At 38.8% G+C, this 22327-nt stretch overlaps 1 protein-coding gene and 1 pseudogene across 2 annotated transcripts in view; both read right to left on the reverse strand.

Moving 5' to 3' along the window:
- Positions 1–22327, reverse strand: part of RXFP1 (relaxin family peptide receptor 1) — a 59060-nt gene that overhangs the window by 20283 nt on the left and 16450 nt on the right. For both annotated transcript variants that reach the window (XM_068990337.1, XM_068990336.1), the window contains exons 5-9: positions 20654–20725; positions 20493–20564; positions 19378–19452; positions 5072–5143; positions 3931–4002 (exon numbers count right to left, since the gene is read on the reverse strand). In XM_068990337.1, coding sequence (XP_068846438.1) covers positions 3931–4002; positions 5072–5143; positions 19378–19452; positions 20493–20564; positions 20654–20725 — 363 coding nt within the window. The remainder of the gene's footprint in view (positions 1–3930; positions 4003–5071; positions 5144–19377; positions 19453–20492; positions 20565–20653; positions 20726–22327) is intronic.
- On the reverse strand, positions 9591–12212 carry LOC138094019 (ribosomal oxygenase 2 pseudogene; annotated as a pseudogene).

The raw sequence follows: 22327 nt of genomic DNA on the forward strand, positions 1-22327 counted from the left end.
TTCCTCATTTTATTCCTCATTCAGAGACAATGCTTGATGGTATTTGACCTGGTTCTAATAGATCCAGTTTTCTAATTTAATTAATATTGTGCTGTCTTCTTTTCTCTTTTTCCCCTCTACCACCTCTCTCTTCCCTTCCCATCCATTCTTCTTTCCTTCCTTCTGTGCTAAAGTAGAAATACGGTTTGAAGACTTGATTTTTTCTTTTGTTTCAGTTGATTATAGTTTTTATCTGGAAGTGGATTATTTCAGGTTTCAGTTTCGTCCATAGCTGATATACACGAGGTCTTATATACTCTTGGTGCAGGAGACTTCATATATGTACAGAGGTGGGGCTGCCCACTGAGGTGTGACTTTGTAGCTTAGCCGTGAGATTTTGGACAGTACCAGCTCTTATGGTGGCTCTTACAGTAGCAACTCTCATGAGAAAGGCCTAGAATTCTTCTAAGCAAGATAGGCTTGATTTCTCCAATGTCATCACAAGAAACTAAGGGAAAGTCTAACCACTTTCCCTGTCTATCCTCAAGAAGTATTAGTTGCCGCAGGAAGAGGTAAGGACGTAGGTGTAGATGCTGTGTAAACTGGAGTGCTTATAAATCAAAAGTTAGATTATTCAATTTGAAAGGGCAGGGCAGTTTTAGATTGAGTTTTAAAACTAAAAACAAGTAAGTAATATAATCAAAATTGTAAATGTCTTTGTTGTAAATGTTCTATGTTCATATTGTAATATGATTCTTGAGACTGTTTTTGTTATTTACATATTTATGGGTGAATTGTCTATGTGGATAGATTCTCCGATTTGATCACCAAAGGAATCTTTCAAAAATTTCATCCCCCTTTGAAAATTCTTCAATAGCTCATTGCTGCATAAGAGATAAAATAAAAACTGCTTAGTGTGATAGAAAAAAGTCTTTAAATATTTTATACTGTCCAGCTTAGTTTTCTACCACTTTCTGCTCAGTTAAATTGACTCTCACCAGGACCTGAATGCACCTCAGTATTCTAACCTCCAGGTTTTTGCATAGGTGCTTCCTTCTACCTGGAAAAAGCTTTACTTCTGGTCCTTCAGGTGAATACCTTCAAGATTCTGCTCAGAAAAAACAAATAACAAAAAAACAAGGAATTTCTGTATAGCAGAGGGAACTATACTCAATGTCTTGTAATAACCTATAATGGGAAAGAATCTGAAAAAGAATAGATATGCAAAAGCGAATCATTTTGCTGTGCACCTGAAACTAACACAACGTTGCAAATCAACTGTACATTTTTTGGGCTGTGCTGGGTCTTTGTTGCTGCACCCAGGCTTTCTCTAGCCATGGAGGTGGTGGTGGGCACTACTCTCTAGTTGAAGTGCTCGGGCTTCTCATTGCGGCGGCTTCTCTTGTTGCAGAGCGTGAGCTCTCGGTGTGCCAGCTTCAGCAGTTGTGGCTCATGGGCTCTAGACCCCTGGTTCAGTAGTTGTGGACAATGGGCTTAATTTCTTCTCTGCATGTGGGATCTTCCTGGACCAGGGATTGAACCTGTGTCCCCTGCATTGGCAGGTGGATTCTTAATCACTGGACCACCTGGGAAGGCCAAATATACTTTTAAAAATAGATTCTTTTCACATGTCACTCCTTCATGACTGGAAGAGTCAGGTGTTCTCATGTATAGCATTTACAGCGTCATATTAAAATTTTTCCTGTCCCTACATTCTCTTCTGCAGGGTGTGAGCTCTCTCAGTCCAAGATCTGGGTTTCCCAGCATATAGCTGAGTTTTGGATTAGCTATTCTTTCCATCCCTATGGGCAGACTATTAATAGACTGAAGATCTGTTTTCATATTGAAGTAAAAGGAGCAGGATGATTCCAGTTCCTTATATGGGAAGCCAAGTAAAATATTGATCATGCTAGTAAGGTAATGTGAAAAACAGATGTAGAAGAGTCCACTAGAATATTAAATCTCAAGCTACCATGTTGAGCCATTTCTGGTGAGGGTGCTGGCTTTGGCTATTAAAGCAAATTCGGACAAATTCTTTCATCATCAATCACGTTATGGGGACCATTTGGCTTAGATCCTAAGTGACAAGAACAAAGACCATTTTCTCAGTTTTCCTTTTAGAAAAGTTGGTCTAAACTTAACTGGACTTGAGGTCCATTTCTGAATGGGGGTCAGGAAACACATTGTCACCTTGAATAGTTGCTTTAAAAGCACAAATTAGGGCTTTGCTGGTGTTTCCGTGGTTAAGAACCCGCCTTGCAATGCAGGGGACAGAAGTTTGATCCCTGGTCCAGGAAGATGCCTTGGAGCAGCTAAACTTGTGCACCACAGCTCCTGAAGCCTGTGCTCTAGCGCTCAAGAGCCGCAACTTCTGAAGCGCACATGCCTAGAGCCAGTGGTCCACAAGAGAAGCTGCATTGATGAGAAGCCCGAATACCATAGCTAGAGAGCAGGCCCCACTTGCTACAACTTGAGAAAGCCCAGGGAGTGATGAAGACCCACCACGGTCAACAAATACATAAATCTTATTAAAAGAAAACTTAAAAAGCACAAGTAATAATAAATCAAGCGTGTAGCAAAGTTTCTGCCACTATTTAAATTAAAAAAATTATTTTTGGCTACACAGTGGGGCATGCGGGATCTTAGTTCTTGACTAGGGATGGAACTCATACCCCCTGCAGTGGAGGCTCCAAGTCTTAACCATTGGACCACCAGGGAAGTCTCACCAGAACTGTTTAAACTCTGAGAAGTGGATCTGACTGTTGCTAATTTTGCCCTCATTAATTCTGTCGGTGGGATCAAGCAAGGAGGGGCACAGAATGTAGTCCAACCTTCTTTCAAAAGGAGAGTCACTCATTTTAGGTCCAGACCCATCCATTTAAGGGTCCTCCCTGGTGACTCAGATGGTAAAGAATCTGCCTGCAATTCAGAAGACATGGGTTTGATCGCTCTGTCCTGAAGGTTCCCTGGAGATGGGAGTAGCAACCCACTCCAGGACTGAGCAACTTCACTTTCATTTTTCACTTTCATGCATTGGAGAAGGAAATGGTAACCCACTCCAGCGTTCTTGCCTGGAGAATCCCAGGGACGGTGGAGCCTGGTGGGCTGCCGTCTATGGGGTCGCACAGAGTCGGACACGACTGAAGCGACTTAGCAGCAGCAAGGTGTCCTGAGCAACATTTTAATTACATTCTTTAATTTTTTATGGAGAAGTTTTAATGAATCCAAGTTCTGCCCAGCTAATTGTCAAAACATGTAGTTCTGTTCACACTCCAGATTCTTTTCAGAAAACACACACAAAAAACTAGTGGCTAGCCCAGACTTTAACAAAACTCCAATTGTAGAAATGAAGCCATAAAAAAAAGAAATCAAAACTGTCTGAAGAGCATGGGCTTCCTCCATTGTCTTACGTATATTTTATTTGGAGAATCACCTACTCTGTGGCTTGACCGCAAGGCTTTGATTGATCAGAGACTTGCTTTACTGTCCTTTGGAACGGTGTCATTGATCTTAAAATGGGACGATATAAATAGCTGTCTCAAGCTGCTCTCTTGACCTTTATTACAGGTTTGGATGTTGTTATCCATGGCAGTGTCTAATCTTACAGATCCAAGATTATCCTTTGGTTTCAGAACCAGTAAAGTGATGTCTTTTTATCTCCTGATCTCTGAATCCTCACTCTCTAGAAAATTTAAAGATAAATTTGCTATCCGTCTCTAGCAGTGGGTTAAAGTGATGTAGGATGTAATTTATTTATTAATTTCCCCTGGTTTTATTCGCCTCCACAGCTGTTTCCTTTACTTCACTTTCCTCGAATATTTATTTTATAGTTTCCTTTAACACATATTTGTTAAGCTTTCATAATTCCTGAAATACCTGTGGCTCAGGGTATACAGAAGTAGTACCATATGTGTAATCAAACTTACAAAATATATGTGTAATCAAACTTACAATTCATCTAGTTTCTGGAGAGGTGCAAACGTATTTTCACTAAGGTGATTAATTTTGTTTTTCCTCATTACCCTGAAAGTAAAAAGAAAAAAGATGTTGTAGCTTCTGGAGGTAACTTACAGGTGAGTTATTGTAGAGGAGATTAACAAACTGCAAAAACAAAGCTAATTATATCTAATGCATTTCCATATCAAGATACATTGAACTAGTATGATAAATCACCCAAGCTCATTTTAATATTGAATTTCCCAAATCTGTTAATGATGATAAAAGTAAAATAGTGTTCACATTTTAAAGTGTTTTAGGGAAGAGTTCCACAGGGATAAGAGTGAAAAATCTCGACCTCTGAGAATACAGTCTGAATATCAGCACAACTGTCTTAGAGTCGCCTGTTCAGTCTTTGTGGCATGTCTGTCTAACAAAATATACCCCCAGCCTCAACACCACAATAGTACTCGTGCACATTGGGCAGTTGCTGTGATTTAAAGTGGATGTGCCGGAATATGTCTACTCTAAGCTGGACCAACTCAGAAGATCTCTGATTTGCGATGCTGAATCAGACTGTAAGGCCTGACAGTTCATTTCTGCACTGATCTGGTGTTATGAGCTAGCAATATGGATTTAAAATAAGACAGAGTGGCATAGAAGAAATTATATTCGATAACATCCTCAGGTTTATCCTGGTGGGTGTCACAGTCATATCCTCACAGATGTGAACATTCTGCAGCTTTTGAAAAAAATTATAATTAATTTTTTCCCACAACCTTTGCAGTAATAATTCTCATCAAGTAAGACTTGATCTTGGTAATTCTCAAACTGCCATTCAAGGACAGATTCTAGGTGGTTTATGAGAATTTTTTCCCACTAAATTGGGTATAACTTAAGTTTGAGAAAAATGGGTCTCATGTAAGATAGTACCACTGTGATGATTCATGTACTGATATGTTGCGAATCTGTGCTTATGCCTGCTTTGAACTTCAGTAATTTCGCCAATGTGCTTTCATTTCAAAAAACTTCCAACTGAGAGGGAACATTTGCCATAATTACTATGTGTGTGTATGCCAGAGCCTGTTCATATAAATGATTCATTTTGTTTGAAAAGAGATAAAACATTACTTTAAAAGGACAAAACATTACTTACAAAACAGTTAAATTACTGCAGGAAATAAAAGTCAAATTTCTTAAATTATGGATATGGTTGCCTTCAAAATCCCTGAAATATAAAAATAAAAGTGACAAAGCTAAATTTTAATCACAGACAGAAATCAATTGGTTAAGAATTATTTAAGTTTTCTCATAAAATATCTTTTCCCCCATATACTGTTTATTTCATATAAATTCTCATATCATGTAAGTGTAGCCACGTACCTAATAGCTGAAATGATATATTTATATATAAAGTTTCTTTTTTCTGTGTTAATAGTAAAAATGCTTTGAGTGGCATTTGTATCAGGTATTCATATGGATACATATGTTATCCCAACTAATGTGAAGAGAATGAAAGAAAATCACACGAGACACTTCCAATGACAGACATGTGTGCTGTCACTTCAGGCATGTCTGACTCTTTGTGACCCTATGGACTGTATCTGCCAGGCTCCTCTGTTCATAGGATTCTCCAGGCAACAATACTGAAGTGGGTTGCCATGCTCTCCTCCAGGGGATCTTCCCGACCCAGGGATCGAATCTGTGTCTCCTGCAGCTCCTGCATTGCAGGCGGATTCTTTACCACTGAGCCACCAGGGAAGCCCCACCAACTATATAAACAGATATCAAATGGTGATCCGTATTAAACATCTGTCCAGAGATCCAGAGGTACCCATGACCACTCTAAGTGTTGCGGCCTCTATTTGTTTAGAAGATTGTACTATTGTTGCAGCAGTTGCCACTGCCAAAATAAAGTTTAACCTCTACTTCCTCTGCCTAAACACTCCCCAGAAAAAATTCTCAATAGCCTTTTACCACTGAGAATACCCTTTCTTGCTTTAGTAAGCCACATAAGCCCGTGCAGAGGGAGACCCACAGCTGCCCTTGGCTGTCCACTCCCAATTCAGGACGCTGTGTGCAGACCTGATTTGAGCTCCCTTGCTATGTGATACTAGGTTACCAACAGGAATCTGGTCTGAACATCAAAACTTGTCAAATAGTTGATGTTTTATTATCTCTACTTCAGAGTTATCATGAAGGTATTCTTCTATTGTCTTTTAGCTATCATTAGGCTTATGGTGGAAGTTTGTGGAACAGAGTAAGCTGAGCTCAGGAATACACTTTCAGAAATAGATGCTGGCTCTTAAATCTATTTATTTTACCCCAACACTTTGTTGACTGATCACCATACCATGTAGAGCCATTCAGGAACAATTGGGACTAAAATGCATGAGCTGAAGTGTGACACAGCTACTAAAATCATGAGCATTAATAGACGTGCCTTTATTCTGCTGGCGAGGCTGTATCTGGGATAGTGTTTTCTTTTGACACTGCAGTAAAAATGGATGCAGACAAATCAAAGTCTATCTGAAAAATCTAGAAGGCCAGCATGGAAGGATTCTAGAAATCAAGTCAATGGGACGAAAGCGTGTATTTATCACAGAGAAGAGCAAGTCAGAGAGATATATTTGAAGTCAGGCATAGGGTTTTTCTCTTTGGCATTAGGTTGCAAAATCAGATTTACTGGTTGAAGGACACAAAACATTTCAAATTTAAGCTCACAGCCCATGGTGTACAGAGACTAAGCTTTTTATTACTGTAGTGATTTAGCAAGGGCATAGACTGTAACATACCATAAAAATTCTATAGACAGGATTTCATATTATATGGAATATTTTATTAAAATCTTAAATTTTGATCCTAGATTACCATTTTAAAGACAACTTCTATTATTTTATTAAGTTGGAAATGAAACACAAATATTGGGTCATTAGGTTTGGCCAAGGCCTTTGGCTTTCCATTACATAGGCTGTCAGTGACAAAAACTGTTCATTTCTTTTTCCTGTTTTTGTTGCTGTTACCATGAGTCTACCACCAAGGGGGCGACTCTCTCTTGAACCTCACAGAATATCTTTAGGAGAGTTGATGTTCTTTTCTTGTTAGCTACACTTGTAATTTTTTTCTATTAAAGTAGCAAAAATATTTTATTTAATATTCATATTAATTTACTAATTTGTAAAAACTAGGGAACGTATAAACTAGGGAATTTTGATCAAATTGGTACATCCAATGTTGAGTTTATTTCAATCTTTATTTGTGAATTTGCTTTGGCTTTCTTCCTAAAATTAGAGGTATTTATTCTTGATATTCAGGGATCAGGTATACAAATCTGCTGCTTGTGCCAGGGCCCCAAGCTCTAAGCGACTTGAGGGGGTGTTTTGCTTACTTAATTCCTGGATCACTTTTTCAGCTTAATGAGCTTCTGAATCTAACCACTGTATTTTTTCCTAGTTGAAAATGAAAATTTGGTTCTTGGGCCTGAAGTACAATAACAGAACACAAAAATAATCTTTCCTGCTCAGCTCCCTCTCTCATCCCCTAGTGGCATTGTAAACATGCAAATCTCCTCTATCTCTACTTCCTTCCCTGCCTTTTAAACACATCTGGCTCTTCTTTCACAGAGAATATCTAGGCAATGAAGGCAGGAAAAGCCTTTGCCTTTCTGCCCAACATCTGTAATTTACCTGAATGGGCACCTGGTCTCCTACACCCAGTGTGTGATGACCCTCCTCTTGTTTTAGGCTAATCCTATATTTTCTGAGTTTGGTTTGTAAATTTGCAAACTCCAGGAGATAGTGAAGGAAAGGGGAGCCTAGCCTGTTGCAGTCCATGGGGTCACAAAGAGTTGGACATGACTGAGCAACTGGACATGCCTTAAAATATATGGTCAATTTTGGTGAATGTTTTTCAGCCTTATTTTTCACTTTCAAGTTTATATCTATTAGGATTAAGTGCAGCTACATAGAACAGAGGGCTTCCCAGGTGGCTCAGTGGTAGAGAACCTGCCTGCCAATGGAGGAGACACGGGAGATTAGATTAGATTAGATTAAGAGGTAGATTAGATTAGATTAGGTTAGATTCCCTGGGTTGGGAAGATCCCCTGGAGAAGGAAATGGTAACCCTTCCCAACCAGTATTCTTGCCTGGAAAATGGTATGGACAGAGAAGCCCATGAGATTACAAAGATTTGGATACAATTTAGTGACTGAACAAGCACTCTCGAAGGCATGCACGTAGAACAGAGAACCATCTATGATAGCATAACATCACAAGGGTTTTTGTTTTTTTTTAAAATCTAGGATTATGTAGTCCAAGGCAAGATTGGTAATTTTACCAAGTTGTTAGAAACCTAACATCTTTCATATTCACTGTTCATATGCCCTTGTCTTCGTAGTCCAAGAAGATTCTAAAGCTCGAGCCATCATATCCATCTTTTCTGGATAAGAAAAGAAAGGAAGGGTCTGCCTGTTTCTCTATAAGGGGATTTCCCAGAAGTTCCACCTGATAATTCTTTCTTCTCATAAGTTAGAGCCTAGTCGTGTGACTCTGTCTGGAGCAGGAAAGTCTGGGAAAGTAATATTTCAGCTGGGTACACTGCCACCCCAAACAAATCAGGGCAGTTTGCTTTGTGCCAATCAGAGTTAACTCATTAACAATGTTATTTAGTTCTGCCTATCGTTTTTCGGTTTTACTTGATCTTTCACAGAATGAGACAGGCTGATTCTTATCTCTTACCAATTATATATGTTTGTTTTTCTTTTGTTTTGGTGGTTAGATGCATCTATTCGGTGCATATATACTCCTAATATAATATCTTATATTGGAAATTGCATTTATTTTTTGTTATTTTAAAAATAGTTATTCCTTTGGCTGTGTAGGATCTTAGTTGTGGCACATGTGATCTTCATTGCATCATACGAGATCTTCCCTTGAAGTGCACAGACTCTCTGGCTGAGGTGTGCAGGCTTAGTTGTTCCACAGCATGCGGGATCTTAGTTCCCTGATCAGGGACCAAACCCAAGTCCCCTGAATTGAGATTCTTAACCCCTGGACCATCAGCGAAGTCCCACACTACAGCATTTATATGTCCTTCTTTGTACTGCTTAATCTAAATTGGCCAGAATTCTACTATTTAGATAAAAAAAAAGTCTGTTTTTTTTTTTTTTTTTGGCTTGCATTTACATGGCATACTTTGGAACAGTCTTTTATTTTTAATCTTTCTTAATCACTTAGTTACAGTTGCATTTTTTTGGTAAATAGTGTTGTTAGGTTTTGCTTCGAGAGCCAATCTGAAAATCTTTCTTTCTTTTTTAGTAGGTAATTTTAGGCCCACTTATGCTGATTGACAAGTCTAATATATCTGACCTTCACCTGCTATTTAAAAATATTATTATATATATATATATATTTACTTTAAATAATACAATTATTGGAGCTGTGTGTTTTCTACCACACTGGATTAAATAAACTTGTTGAAGTATGGTTTTTGTCACCTTCTGGGACATTTAGTAATTTGCTGTTCTTTCTTTTATGTACCTGTTAGTACATACGGCCAACTGATCACCTGTAAAAGGTACATCTCATCTTATTAGATACACAGGTAAGAAAAGTTACATTCATCCTGTCCTTGGCTCATACCAGCAGGGGCTCCTTAGCACACAAATCTTGGCAGCATCAAGTGTCTAATATTAAAAAGCAGTGAAAGGAACAGACTGCTTGGATTAAACATTCTGTGCAGAAGGATAATACTAGGTTTTGCTTTTGCTTTGCCTCATCTGTAGTAAGCTATCCTTGACAGAACTAGCTGAACTGTTCCAAATTTGCTTCAGTGCAACCATATGTGATAAAGGAAAGCAAGTCCATGAGACTGTTTCCTCATTTCCCATCATGTGTGTCTCTCACCTATTCTTTCAGGAATGATAGAGTAAACCATCTTTTCTCCAGTTTCGTCAGATGGATCTTGATCGGGTCCTACGGTGAGGACAATGTGGTCTCTAAATTGCAGTCTCACTGTGTTGTCCAGCCCTGGTAACTGTCCACCTGGTGTTGAAAAGCTCTGCCGAACTTCACATATAGTAAGGAGAGAATCCATTCATGGTAACATCCTTCCTCATGTCTGCTGAAGGCAGTTCTTTGATGCCCTCTAGCTGGTCTGCAAGTATTCTCAGAAAACCACCTAATCTTTTGTTGCAACAGCTGTGGTTTCCACCTGCGGGAGCAGCCTCCTGCAGATGCCAGCCCGGAGCTCCACGTCTGCCTTTGTGGTATCAAACACGAGCCCCAAAATGGTGTCCAAAAGGAAATCTCCCCACGAACTGCTCCGGGGGTGTGGATGCTCACATGCGTGGAGTGGGCCAGCCCCTCCGGAGTGTCCGCCTGCTGGATGGTCCCTCTGCGAAAGCGCAGATCTGCCGGCTTCAGCGTGAACTCCTGTCCTCACGTTTCACTCCGGTGCCCGCGAGGCGGCGGGAGGGTTGGGGTGGGGAGCGGTACCATGAGTTGGTACAGGCGCCAGTGTTTCTTTCCCTCCAGCTGTAGGATGAAAACCTCGACATCATCTTAGTGGGCCGGCAGGCCCGGATCTCCCACAGGGGTTATGTACACATTCGAGCCCAAGTAGCACTCCAGCTTCTCCTAGAACTTCCAGAGTTCATCCGTAATTCTCGGAGGGTAGTGAAATGAACTGTTGCACTTTTCTGATCAAAGTCTTTTCTCAGCTGAAGAAAGTGCACTTTGGCCTCTTAATTTAAAACCTTCTTCTTCCCATGGACACACCTGTAGACATTTTCGAATCCTCCATAGTACTCCAGATCTGAGAGCGTGAACAGGAAGTTCAAGGTCATCTCTCTGAATGAGAAGCGGCTTCTGCTCCAGGAATTCGTTGAAAAAAGTCTCGGACTTGATGGGCGAGATTAAACTTTCAAAGAGGCCACAGGGTCTGTCAAGAGTTGAAAGGGGAAGGCCCACCGGCTGCCTCCACTTTCACCTGCTTAGGAACAGGCCCTCTCTTCCTTCCCATCCCCTGCAGGCTTCTCTTTATTTGGCCTCGCTGTCCTCGAAAGGAGGCAGTGAGGAAATGCAAACCAGACTCAAGCCTGTTGCCAGTAGCCTCCCTATATTGTTTTCATAGGCTAAAAAAACCCTTGAACAAATGGCTTAAATTTCTTCTAATATTTAAAAAGCTTTGTATGTTCTACTGGTTACCTTTATAACTTTATCCAATATACTCTATCTTCTTTTTCTTAGAGAGTAACACTAGTACTTAACAATTCCTATTATTAGGAATGATGAAATTCTTCCTGACTTTCTTTCCATCTGTCTCTCACCGTAGGATTTCGATCAGTTATATACTGTTTATTAACGTTCATCTTAGGAATATAAAATATCATACTGGTAGATTTCTTAGTTTTAAATGACATCTTTTGACACCTAGCTATTTTTCTTAGTAGTTTTATGGTTTCACTTTATTCATTTTGAAACTGCCTTCCTTTTTAAGTTATTGTGTCCTCTTCCTGAATTGAGCCCTTTATCATTATGTGATACCTCTCTTTATCTTTGTGATAGTCTTTGTTCAAAAGGCTCTTTTTCTCCAATGTTAACAGCCCCTCCAGCTTTTAAAAAAATCACTGCTGCATTTCTTATCTTCGTTTAGCAGCATGTATTATAATGTCTCTTTTTTCTCTGGTTGCCACAAGCTCTTTTCCTTTATCTTTGGTTTTCAGCAGCTTGATTATCATTTATCAAGTTTTTTCCTTTCTACTTCTGTTTGTTTTTTTCTCTGAGATTCTTAGATTTTTTGGGTTCATTATGTTATTTTAGAAAATTCTTGGTCATTATCTCTTTAGATATTTCTTTAAAACTGAGCAGGACCCTGTGTCTCCTGACTTGCCTCTTGTTTCTAGAAAAGTTTTATCCTCTTTCTTGAATTCCAAGGAACAAATTTAATCAGAGAAGTGAGAAAATGCAGAAACAAAGGAAAACAGTCAAGCAAGACTGTTAGCCATAAAACAAAGTCAAGGATGTTAAGTTCCTCCTCAAGGGCTATAGATAACATCCTGAGCCATGTCCGTGAGTTGTTTTGCAGATAGTCTCCCCCACCAGGTGGAGGAAGTTAACTGCTGACCACCAGCATGTAGATGCTAGACTGACAGGAACCAGAAGGTTGACAATTGAGATTCTTGAAACACCACCTTGTATCCTCACCATCGACCAATCAGAGAACTGAACCTCAGTTGATCATGCACCTTGCAATATTATCCCTCACCTTGCCTTTAAAAACCCTTCCTTGAAAGACATCAGGGAGTTTGGGTCTTTTGAACTTGAACTGTCTGTTCTCCTTGCTTGATACTTGCAATAAATGCTGTCCTTTCCTTGACCACCTCTGGTGTTAGTAAATTGACCTTGCACATCGAAAAAGCAAGAGAGTTCCAGAAAAACATCTATTTCTGCTTTACTGACTATGCCAAAGCCTTTGACTGTGTGGATCACCACAAACAGTGGAAAATTCTGAAAGAGATGGGAATACCAGACCACCTGACCTGCCTCTTAAGAAACCTATATGCAGGTCAGGAAGCAAGAGTTAGAACTGGACATGGAACAACAGACTGGTTCCAAATAGGAAAGGGAGTACGTCAAGGCTGTATATTGTCACCCTGCTTATTTAACTTCTATGCAAAGTACATCATGAGAAACGCAGGGCTGGAAGAAACACAAGCTGGAATCAAGATTGCCGGGAGAAATATCAATAACCTCAGATATGCAGATGACACCACCCTTATGGCAGAAAGTGAAGAGGAGCTAAAAAGCCTCTTGATGAAAGTGAAAGAGGAGAGTGAAAAAGTTGGCTTAAAGCTCAATATTCAGAAAACTAAGATCATAGCATCTGGTCCCATCACTTCATGGGAAATAGATGGGGAAACAGTGGAAATAATGTCAGACTTTATTTTGGGGGGCTCCAAAATCACTGCAGATGGTGATTGCAGCCATGAAATTAAAAGATGCTTCCTCTTGGAAGAAAAGTTATGCCCAACCAAGATAGCATATTCAAAATCAGAGACATTACTTTGCCAAAAAAGGTCCATCTAGTCAAGGCTATGGTTTTTCCAGTGGTCATGTATGGATGTGAGAGTTGGACTGTGAAGAAAGCTGAGCGCTGAAGAATTGATGCTTTTGAACTGTGGTGTTAGAGAAGACTCTTGAGAGTTCCTTGGACTGCAAGAAGATTCAACCAGTCCATTTCAAAGGAGATCAGTCCTGGGTGTTCATTGGAAGGACTGATGCTAAAGCTGAAACTTTGGCCACCTCATGCAAAGAGTTGACTCATTGGAAAAGACTCTGATGCTGGGAGGGATTGATGGCAGGAGGAGAAGCGGATGACAGAGGATGAGATGGCTGGATGGCATCACCGATTTGATGGACATGAGTTTGAGTGAACTCCGGGAGTTGGTGATGGACAGGGAGGCCTGGCTTGCTGTGATTCATGGGGTGCAAAGAATCTGACATGACTGAGCAACTGAACTGAACTGAACTGATATGTCTGGAGAGCAGACCCAAGTTTTTTTGATGACAAACAAGCTTGTTTGATAACAAAGTCTTGTTTTTCCTCTCTTCTTTTTCTGTGACCCTTTAATGTAGTTTTAGGCAATTTTATATTATCCTGCAACTTTTGGATTCTTGGCTCTGTATTTCATGTTTTTTTTTTTCTTTTTGATTCAAATGAAAGCTTTCTATTGATCTGTCTTCAAGGTGATTGATTCTTTGCTCAGCTGTGTTCATCCTGCTGCTAAGCCTGTTGAAGTAATTCCCTGATTCTCTTTAAAGCTTCCATCTTTTTTGCAGACATTTTACACATGTGCATGTATGTTGCCTACTTTTTCCAATAAATCAATTAACTGATTAATGGTAAATTTTTAAAGAAAGATTTTTTGACATGGACCATTTTTAAAGTCTTTGTGGAGTTTATCACAACACTGCTTCTGCTTTATTTATTTATTTATTTATTGGCTATGAGGCATGTTGTATCTAAGCTCCCCAACCAGGAATCAAATCTGCACCCCTCTATTGAAAGGGGAAGTTCCAACCACTGTACTGCTGGGGAGGTCCCAATCATAAGTATTTTAATTTCCTTGTTTGGTAGCTGTAACATCCGAGTTATCTCTAGGTCTGGTTCTGTTGATTGCTTTATAATGTGACAAAGATTATTCTTCTTGCTCTTTTTGAGGACTGGACTTTCTCAGCATTGCTGTTAATCATGACTCAGAAGTCCCAGCCCACTTTGTAACAGTACAGGATCCTGGGCTGGAGAGGCTTATCTGCCCATGTTGCTAGAGTAGAAAGCTTTCGCTTCTACCACCCTTTTGGGTTCCCAGGTGGCTCAGTGGTGAAGAACTTGCCTGCCAATGCAGAAGCTGCAAGAACTATGGGTTTGATCCCTGGTTTTAGAAGATCCCCTGAAGGGAGAAATGGCAACTCACTCTAGTATTCTTGCCTGGGAAATTCCATGAAGAGAAGAGCCTGGCAGACTACAGTTTATGGGGTCGAAGAACTGGACATGACTGAGCACACACACACACCGGTATCATAAAGTTTTGCTTCCTAAGAAGGAAGCGTCTCAGGAAGAAGGAGGGGTTTGTTCCTGTGGGCCACCAAAGAAGACTGTCTAGTTTCTTTAACCACCCCTAGCCTTGCTGTGAGTTGGTGGAGACCAGAGAAGAGCCTGTTAGCAGTAGCTGACTCCCCTGAGTCTGGGGTTCACATCTATTCCAGAGGGTTACACTATCCCACACTTAATCTTCACAGGTTTATTACAGTTTTAGCAGTTTTCTTTGTACCTGCTTTATGACCATCAACTCTTCATCTTGTGCTCTGCTAAAGGCAAAATACTGTAGATGTCCTATCTCTCCTGAATTCAGTTTACTTGCTTGCCTTATGACTGTAGCTCTCTGATGGTCTTGAGAAAATTATGATTGTGTAGATTGTAAAGTTCTTTCTCATTGGTAGAGAGAGAGCAATATTGTCTTGGTGCTTTCTATACCTTCAGTACAGCACTGTTGGAATGGAATTGTAATATACATTATTTTCTTTATATATATATATTTATAATATATAACACAAATATATATAACATATAATATTTTATTATATATCTATATATTTTTATTTATATATTTTATATATTACAATATATTATATAAAATATAAAAATAATATGTATATTTTCTTTATACTTCATATTATGATCTTGAAATTGCCCCGTGTTGATGGAAGCAGGGTGGGTGCACTCATCTTTACTATACCTGTGTGTGTGTACGTCACATCTTAATTGTCTGTCCTTTCCATGGCTTCCAGGACCTTGCTCCATAATGCATCCTCACTGGTTTCTATATTTTCAAATTCTTTATTTTAGCTTCTTCTCCCTATATAAAAATGTGCTTAGTCTCATCCCAAAATGAAAGTTTACTTTACTCTTGGGATCAGCATTTCAACTTTAGCTATTGCTCCAGCTGTTCGTATGCTTATTTACTACTTATTTTTCTTCCTTTTTGAATTTCATATATTTTATTGTGGTGTTCATAGGTTTTTAAAAATTGCTTTGAAAAAGCTATTGGGTTTGGCCAACCCCAGGTGGCACATTGGTAAAGAACCCACTTGCCAATGCAGGAGATGCAGGAGACGCAGTTTCTATCCCTGGGTCAGGAAGATCCCCTGGAGTAGATGATGATAACCCGCTCCAGTTGTCTTGCTGGAAAATCTCATGGACAGAGGAGCCTTGTGAGCTACAGTCCATGAAGTTGCAAAGAGCTGGACACGACTGAGCTACTGAGTATGCATGCACATATTAAAGGTTTTATAGTCTGTTGTCTGTCGTATATCTTACAGGTATATTCTCCTAGGCTGTCATGTCTCTTTTTATTTTATTTATGTTTTTCTATGTTTACTAACACATCCAACAGATTTTCTAGTTTATACTTTGCTAAATGAAAGCTCATATGCAAGGTGAAGTCATTATAATTAATTTAAAAATGAATACTTATAAAGCAAAAATTATTACTAGCATTAAAATTGGGATAGTATTCACCATCAGGAATGCATGTGAAGTGAGTTGTTTGGATAGTTAAAACTTAAAGATTATAATTTTTATAAAGATTATAACTTTATAAAAAATGTTAAAAGTCTACCTCTTTAGTGATAAATCCTAATTGTTTTCTTTTTATCTGAGATGTAAATTTTCCTACCTTTTTAAAAGCAAAGGAAAATTTTATTATTGTATGAGTATAAAATTTCCTACATTTGCTTCTGTTTTCAGTCAATGCATGGACGTTTAATTGCGAATTTATTCATGTAAATATTGCTCAATTTTACTTAATTATTAAGTTGGGATTACTGAGTATGTTATAACAGTTAATGAATACTTTTGAACCCAAATTTAATCACCACAAATGATATTGCACTTAATTTGCCCTTTCCTTTGTCATTAGTGAGGGTACTATACTGTCATACCCAGATGCCCTCTGGACTTAGTAAGTAATGATTTGGGAGATGTTTCTCTTTTCCTAGATGGTTCCAAACCAGTGTGTTTTGAATTACAGGGTCTGCTTTTTATAGCATTTCTTGCTGCTGCTTTGTTACTAGGTTGATAGTCGTTACTTCTCACTAAAACCAACCTCACTAACTTCCCCTCCTACTTTCAAGTTGGTGCTTCTAGTCTGTTGTGAGCTTAAAACTCCAACAACCAAACTTTTGGGAATCTCCTATAAAATAAAAGAGAGAGGGAATTTTCATATGACACAGTGCATGCAATTTATGGATCAAATTTTAAAGTGATATTTTGGATTCACTTCTTCATTTTTTACCTGTCTCTTAGCCACATTTACTGGATAATTGAATTTTGCATAGGTGGGCTGATGCTAAGTACCACCAACAAAGCTACTGTGTGAAAAATTCCATGGAACATATTCCGTGTGATGAGGCTTCAAAAATAAATTCTAAATATTATATTCTTGTTACACAGAATTTAGAGATGGAACTAAAGTCACTTAGTCTGTCTATACCAAATGAATGGGTGAATAGATTGACAAAGAAAAGAGGTGATGTTATACAATGTCACAACATCCCTTCTGTTTTCTTCCTTCCTCCAAAGTATTTTGATTTTTTGGAGATATTTTATTTTAGTAAGAGTTTCCATTTAGTATCAAAGTAATCCAAGTCTATGTCCCAACCACTAATGCCAATGAAGCTGAATAGTTTTTTGAAGACCTATAAGACCTTCTAGAACTAACACCAAAAAAAGATGTCCTTTTCCTCATAGGGGACTGGAATGAAAAAGTAGGAAGTCAAGAGATACCTAGAGTAACAGGTAAGCTTGGCCTTGAAGCAGAAAATGAAGCAGAACAAAGGCTAGGGAAAATTCGTAAAGAGATGGGAATACCAGACCACCTGACCTGCCTCTTGAGAAATCTGTATGTAGGTCACAAAGCAACAGTTAGAACCAGACATGAAACAATGGGCTGTTTCCAAATTGAGAAAGGGATATGTCAAGGCTGTATATTGAATCCTTGCTTATTAACTTTATGCAGAGTACATCATGTGAAATGCTGGACTGGATGAAGCACAAGCTGGAATCAGGATTTTTGGGAGAACTATCAATAATCTCAGACATGCAGATGACACCACCCTTATGGCAGAAAGTGAAGAGAAACTAAAGAAAGTCTTGATGAAGGTGAAAGAGGAGAGTGAAAAAGCTGGCTTAAAACTCAACATTCAGAAAATGAAGATTATGGCATCCGTTCCCATCCCTTCATGGCAATTAGATGGGGAAACAATGGAAACAGTGACAGACTTTATTTTCTTGGGCTCCAAAATCACTGCAGATGGTGACTTCAGCCAAGAAATTAAAAGACACTTGATCCTTGGAAGAAAAGCCATGACCAACCCAGACAGCATATTAAAAAGCAGAGACATTACTTTACCAGCAAATGTCCATCTAGTCAAAGCTGTGGTTTTTCCAGTGGTCATGTATGGATGTGAGAGTTGGACCATAAGAAAGCTGAGTGGTGAAGAACTGATACTTTTGAACAGTGATGTTGGAGAAGACTCTTGAGAGTCCCTTGGACAGTAAGGAGATGAAACCAGTCAATCCTACAGGAAATCAGTCCTAAATATTCATTAGTAGGACTGATGCTGAAGCTGACACTCCAATCCTTTGGCCACCTGATGCAAAGAACTGACTGATTAGAAAAGACCCTGATGCTGGGAAAGATTGAAGGCAGGAGGAGAAAGGGATGATAGAGAACAAAATGGTTGGATGGCATCTCCGACTTGATGGACATGAGTTTGAGCAAACTCTAGGAGATGGTGATGGACAGGAAGCCTGGCTTGCTGTAGTTCATGCGGTCACATAGAGTTAGACGTGACTGAGCTACCAAAGTGAACTAAGCTTAGAGGAGTTAGTTTAGATAATAGGAATGTTTAATAAAAGTCATGCTAAAATTTTTGAGGAATTGTGACACAATATTGACAAGTACCACTTGAGAAAAACCCAATATCCAAAATGAGCTAGGCAAAAACGGAAAAGTTAGTTGTTTTCTGTAAGAAGAGATACAGGGAACCCTCCTATCCTGTTGGTAGGAACGTAAATTGGTATAGCCACTATGGAGAGCAGCATGGAGTTTCCTTAACAAACTAAAAACAGAGCTACCATATAATACAGCAACACCACTCCTGGGCATATATCTGCACAAACTCTAATTAAGATACATGCACCCCAATTAGCAGCACTATTTACAATAGCCAAGACATGGAAGCAACATAAACATCCATCAACAGAGTAATGGATAAAGAATATGTGGTGCATATACAGTGGAATACTACTCAGCCATAAAAAAGACAGAAATAATGCCATTTGCAGCAACATGGACGGACCTGGAGATTATCAGACTAAGTGAAGTAAATCAGACCGAGAAAGACAAATATCATATGATATCGCTTATGTGTGGTGTCTAAAATATGATATAAATGAACTTATTTACAAAACAGAAATAGACTCACAGACAGAGAACAAACTGATGGTTACCACAGAAGAAAGGGGGGAAGGAAGGGATAAATTAGTTGCTTGGAATTAACAGATGCACAGTATTAGATATAAAATAGATAACCAACAAGGACCTACTGTATAGCACAGGGAACTACACTCAATATCTTGTAATAACCTATAATGGAAAAGATTCTAATATATATATTAATCTAATATATATAATCTAATATAAATATTTATATAAAAATATATAATCTAGATATATATTATATATAAATATATATAATCTAATATATATATTAGATTCTTTTCCATTATACACATACATATATATAACTAAATTACTTTGCTGTACTCCAAAAACTAACAGAATATTTTAAATCAACTATATTTCAATAAAAATTAAAAAAGAAAGATACAGTAACTTACAGCCAGTGCAGTCTGGGCATGTGCTGACAAAGAGATTTGTCAGGCAAGCGGGTAAGGACATTATTCATCAGTACTCTGAAAAAGAGAATCAGAAAGGAGTCCCATTTTTCTGTTTCTCTTTTCAACCTAAGTTAAACATGGGTTTATCATTATTCTCATGAAGCTGTGAACATCCAATAAGTTAGGTACATTCTCACTCTAATTTTTTGGTACGTCTTGTTATATTTAAGTGCTTGTTAGTGACAAAATTAGACAAATGATATCTGTCTTATGGAAGAAGCAGTGACACCAGCAGCCTGAAGAAAACACCTGTACCCTTCAATTGTGGCGCGTGAAAAGGTGATTTCAAGTGACCGTTATTTTTCTTCACCAAGATTAATATACTAAGTCCCTTACGTATGAATGAGTTCCATTCCAAGAGCATGTTCTTTAAGTCCACTTTGTTCCTAAGTCCAACAAAGTTAGCCTAGGCACCCAACAAACAACGATCAGCTATATAGTACTGTACTGTAATAGGTTGATGATACTTTTCACACGAATAATACCTAACAAACACAAAAGATAAAGAAAAGGTTTTTGACCTTATAGTGTAGTACCTTGAAAAATATAGTAGTGCGGTACTACAGCTGGCATACAGAGGCTGGCATCGAGCGAACAGGGAAGAAAAGTTACTGACTGGAGGAGGGGAAGCAAGTGGGAGATGGCAGAGCTGAAGGATCATCAGCAACAGGAAATGGAGGACAAGCTGCAGTGTCACTCACGTCTGATGCTGGTGGAACGCGTGTTCACATCTTTAAAAGTTCACAGCTGGAAGGTTTGCATGTAGGGGACTTATATTAGAGCATAGTACTGGTGTGCCTAAGAATATTGGAATGAAACATGACTGTGAGGCTGCATTCAGCTTCGATGGGCTGACATTCTAAAAGACAGAAGATCTTATAAAATTGTTACAACTACAGAATAGCCTCATAGAATAGGACTAGGAAATGGCTTTTGGTTGGAAATGTCTTTTTCGGGTTCCAATTCCAAATAAAGTGCTACTAAACTCAAAGTGATCATTTTTATTCATGTATTTTCCTTCAGTTGAAATATTTGCTTCAATTTTTAGTACTTACAGGAGAATAAGAGAATTTAGTCCATAAAATGTTAGTGGGGAAATTCGACTGAGGTGATTATCTTCAATTATTCTGCCAACCAGAAGAAAAAATAGGTTCTTTTTATCTATTTTTTCAACATAAAGACAAATACCATAATATGCTACAGAAATGAAACATACAGCCATTCTAGTCTGTGGAGATCTTCAAAAACACCCGGCTTCAAGAGGGTTATTTTGTTATGACTGAGATACCTGAAAAAAGAGAAATCATGGCAGTAAATCTGTTATCTTCTTGATGTCTTACAATCAGGAAAGGAGAGCAATAGTCATTCATCTTACAGTTTCTTCTAAGCTGTTCTCATCAAGCCATTTTCCTGCCTTTGGAACTCTTAAAGTTCTTTATCATTTACCTTTCCATATCCAGTTTTTAATTTCTCAATTATCCATCAACCACCAACCAGTCAATCAATCACTCTATCTATTCACCTATTCATCAGATGGTTCTGACACTGCTAGGTCTCTAGTCCCTTTCTGTGAGGAAGATGCCATCTGAGCAGGTAAACAGTATAGCAGCGGAGGGGAAAGAGCTAGAACACAGAGTTACTCTGACTTTTCAGCAGAGAAGATGCTGACTGCTGGATGGGGCTGTGGAGTTTGGAGAGGAGAGGAGACAGCGAGTCCTAATGGAAGGAGGTTCAATTGAGAAGAGATTTGGATGAGGGTGTGTCTTCCCCAAAGCAAAGCATGGGTGGGAGTGAGTCCCAGAGAGAGGAAATGACTTATGCAAAGGCAAGAGGTATGAGGGTGACAAGTTGAAGGGTTGCTGTGAAGAGGCTGAGAAGGGACACAGGAGATGCCCTGGGGGCAGGCAGGGACCGGCTCTGGAGAAAAGACACTGAGCACCTTGTGGGGAGTCTGGCCCCCTGTACACTGAGGAGACTTGACTTCTCACTCTTCTGCAGAGTGAATGCTCTCTTCCTTCTGTTATACTGATTGCTTATGCATTTTTCTTTTTCTTCCAAGAGCAAACACCAGCTTTTAATAACTTTCAAAACCACCTCTTATATAAGTGGAATCAAGCTAGTATAGTCAATTGATAGAGTCAGAAAATATACTGGTAGATGCCAAGGGCCAGGGGTGAGGGGTGGGGAGGGGAATGGTGAGTTAGTGTTTAATGGGGCCAGGGTCTCAGTTTAGGAAGGTGAAAAATTACGGATATGGATAATGGTGAGATTCCACAACAATGTGAATGCATTTAGTGCCACTGAACTGTAAAATTAAATATGATTAAATTGTTTGTTTCATATTTTGTAACTTTAACCTCAATATAAAAAACATTAAAAAAATCACGTCTCTTCTTTTATAGAGGCCTTAGAGTCTTTGTGTAGTTTCTTTTTCCCTGAAGAAAACTTTTGGACACTGACACACATAACCCAACAGAATAAATAAATAATGGGATAAATAAAGGGAAATATTTGCAAAAATCGAATTCCATTTAACTAATTAATCTAATTTAATCAAATTAGTTTAATCTAATTAAAATAATTTAATCTAATCCCATTTAACTTTGTCCTTTTGATTTGGGAAAGTGGAGGTGAAACTCAAAATACCTAAGGTTGCCAATGGTGGCAAGAGTCCAGGACTGAAATGTATGCAAAATTCCTCTCCTTCCATTTTGGCTTAAAATGGCAGAGAAACTGTCTTACATGTTTATTTCTGTATCAATTTCTCTGGCTCAGCAATTTTGCTCTGAATTTGCTGTCAGATAGTTTGGTTCCTAGCTCTGCCACTTAACAGTGTGACCTGAAGCAAACAACTTCTGAAATCTTCAGTTTCCCCAATTCTGAAATGGAA

This window comes from Capricornis sumatraensis, chromosome 17 (genome assembly GCF_032405125.1).
Source record: "Capricornis sumatraensis isolate serow.1 chromosome 17, serow.2, whole genome shotgun sequence".
NCBI lineage: Eukaryota > Metazoa > Chordata > Mammalia > Artiodactyla > Bovidae > Capricornis > Capricornis sumatraensis.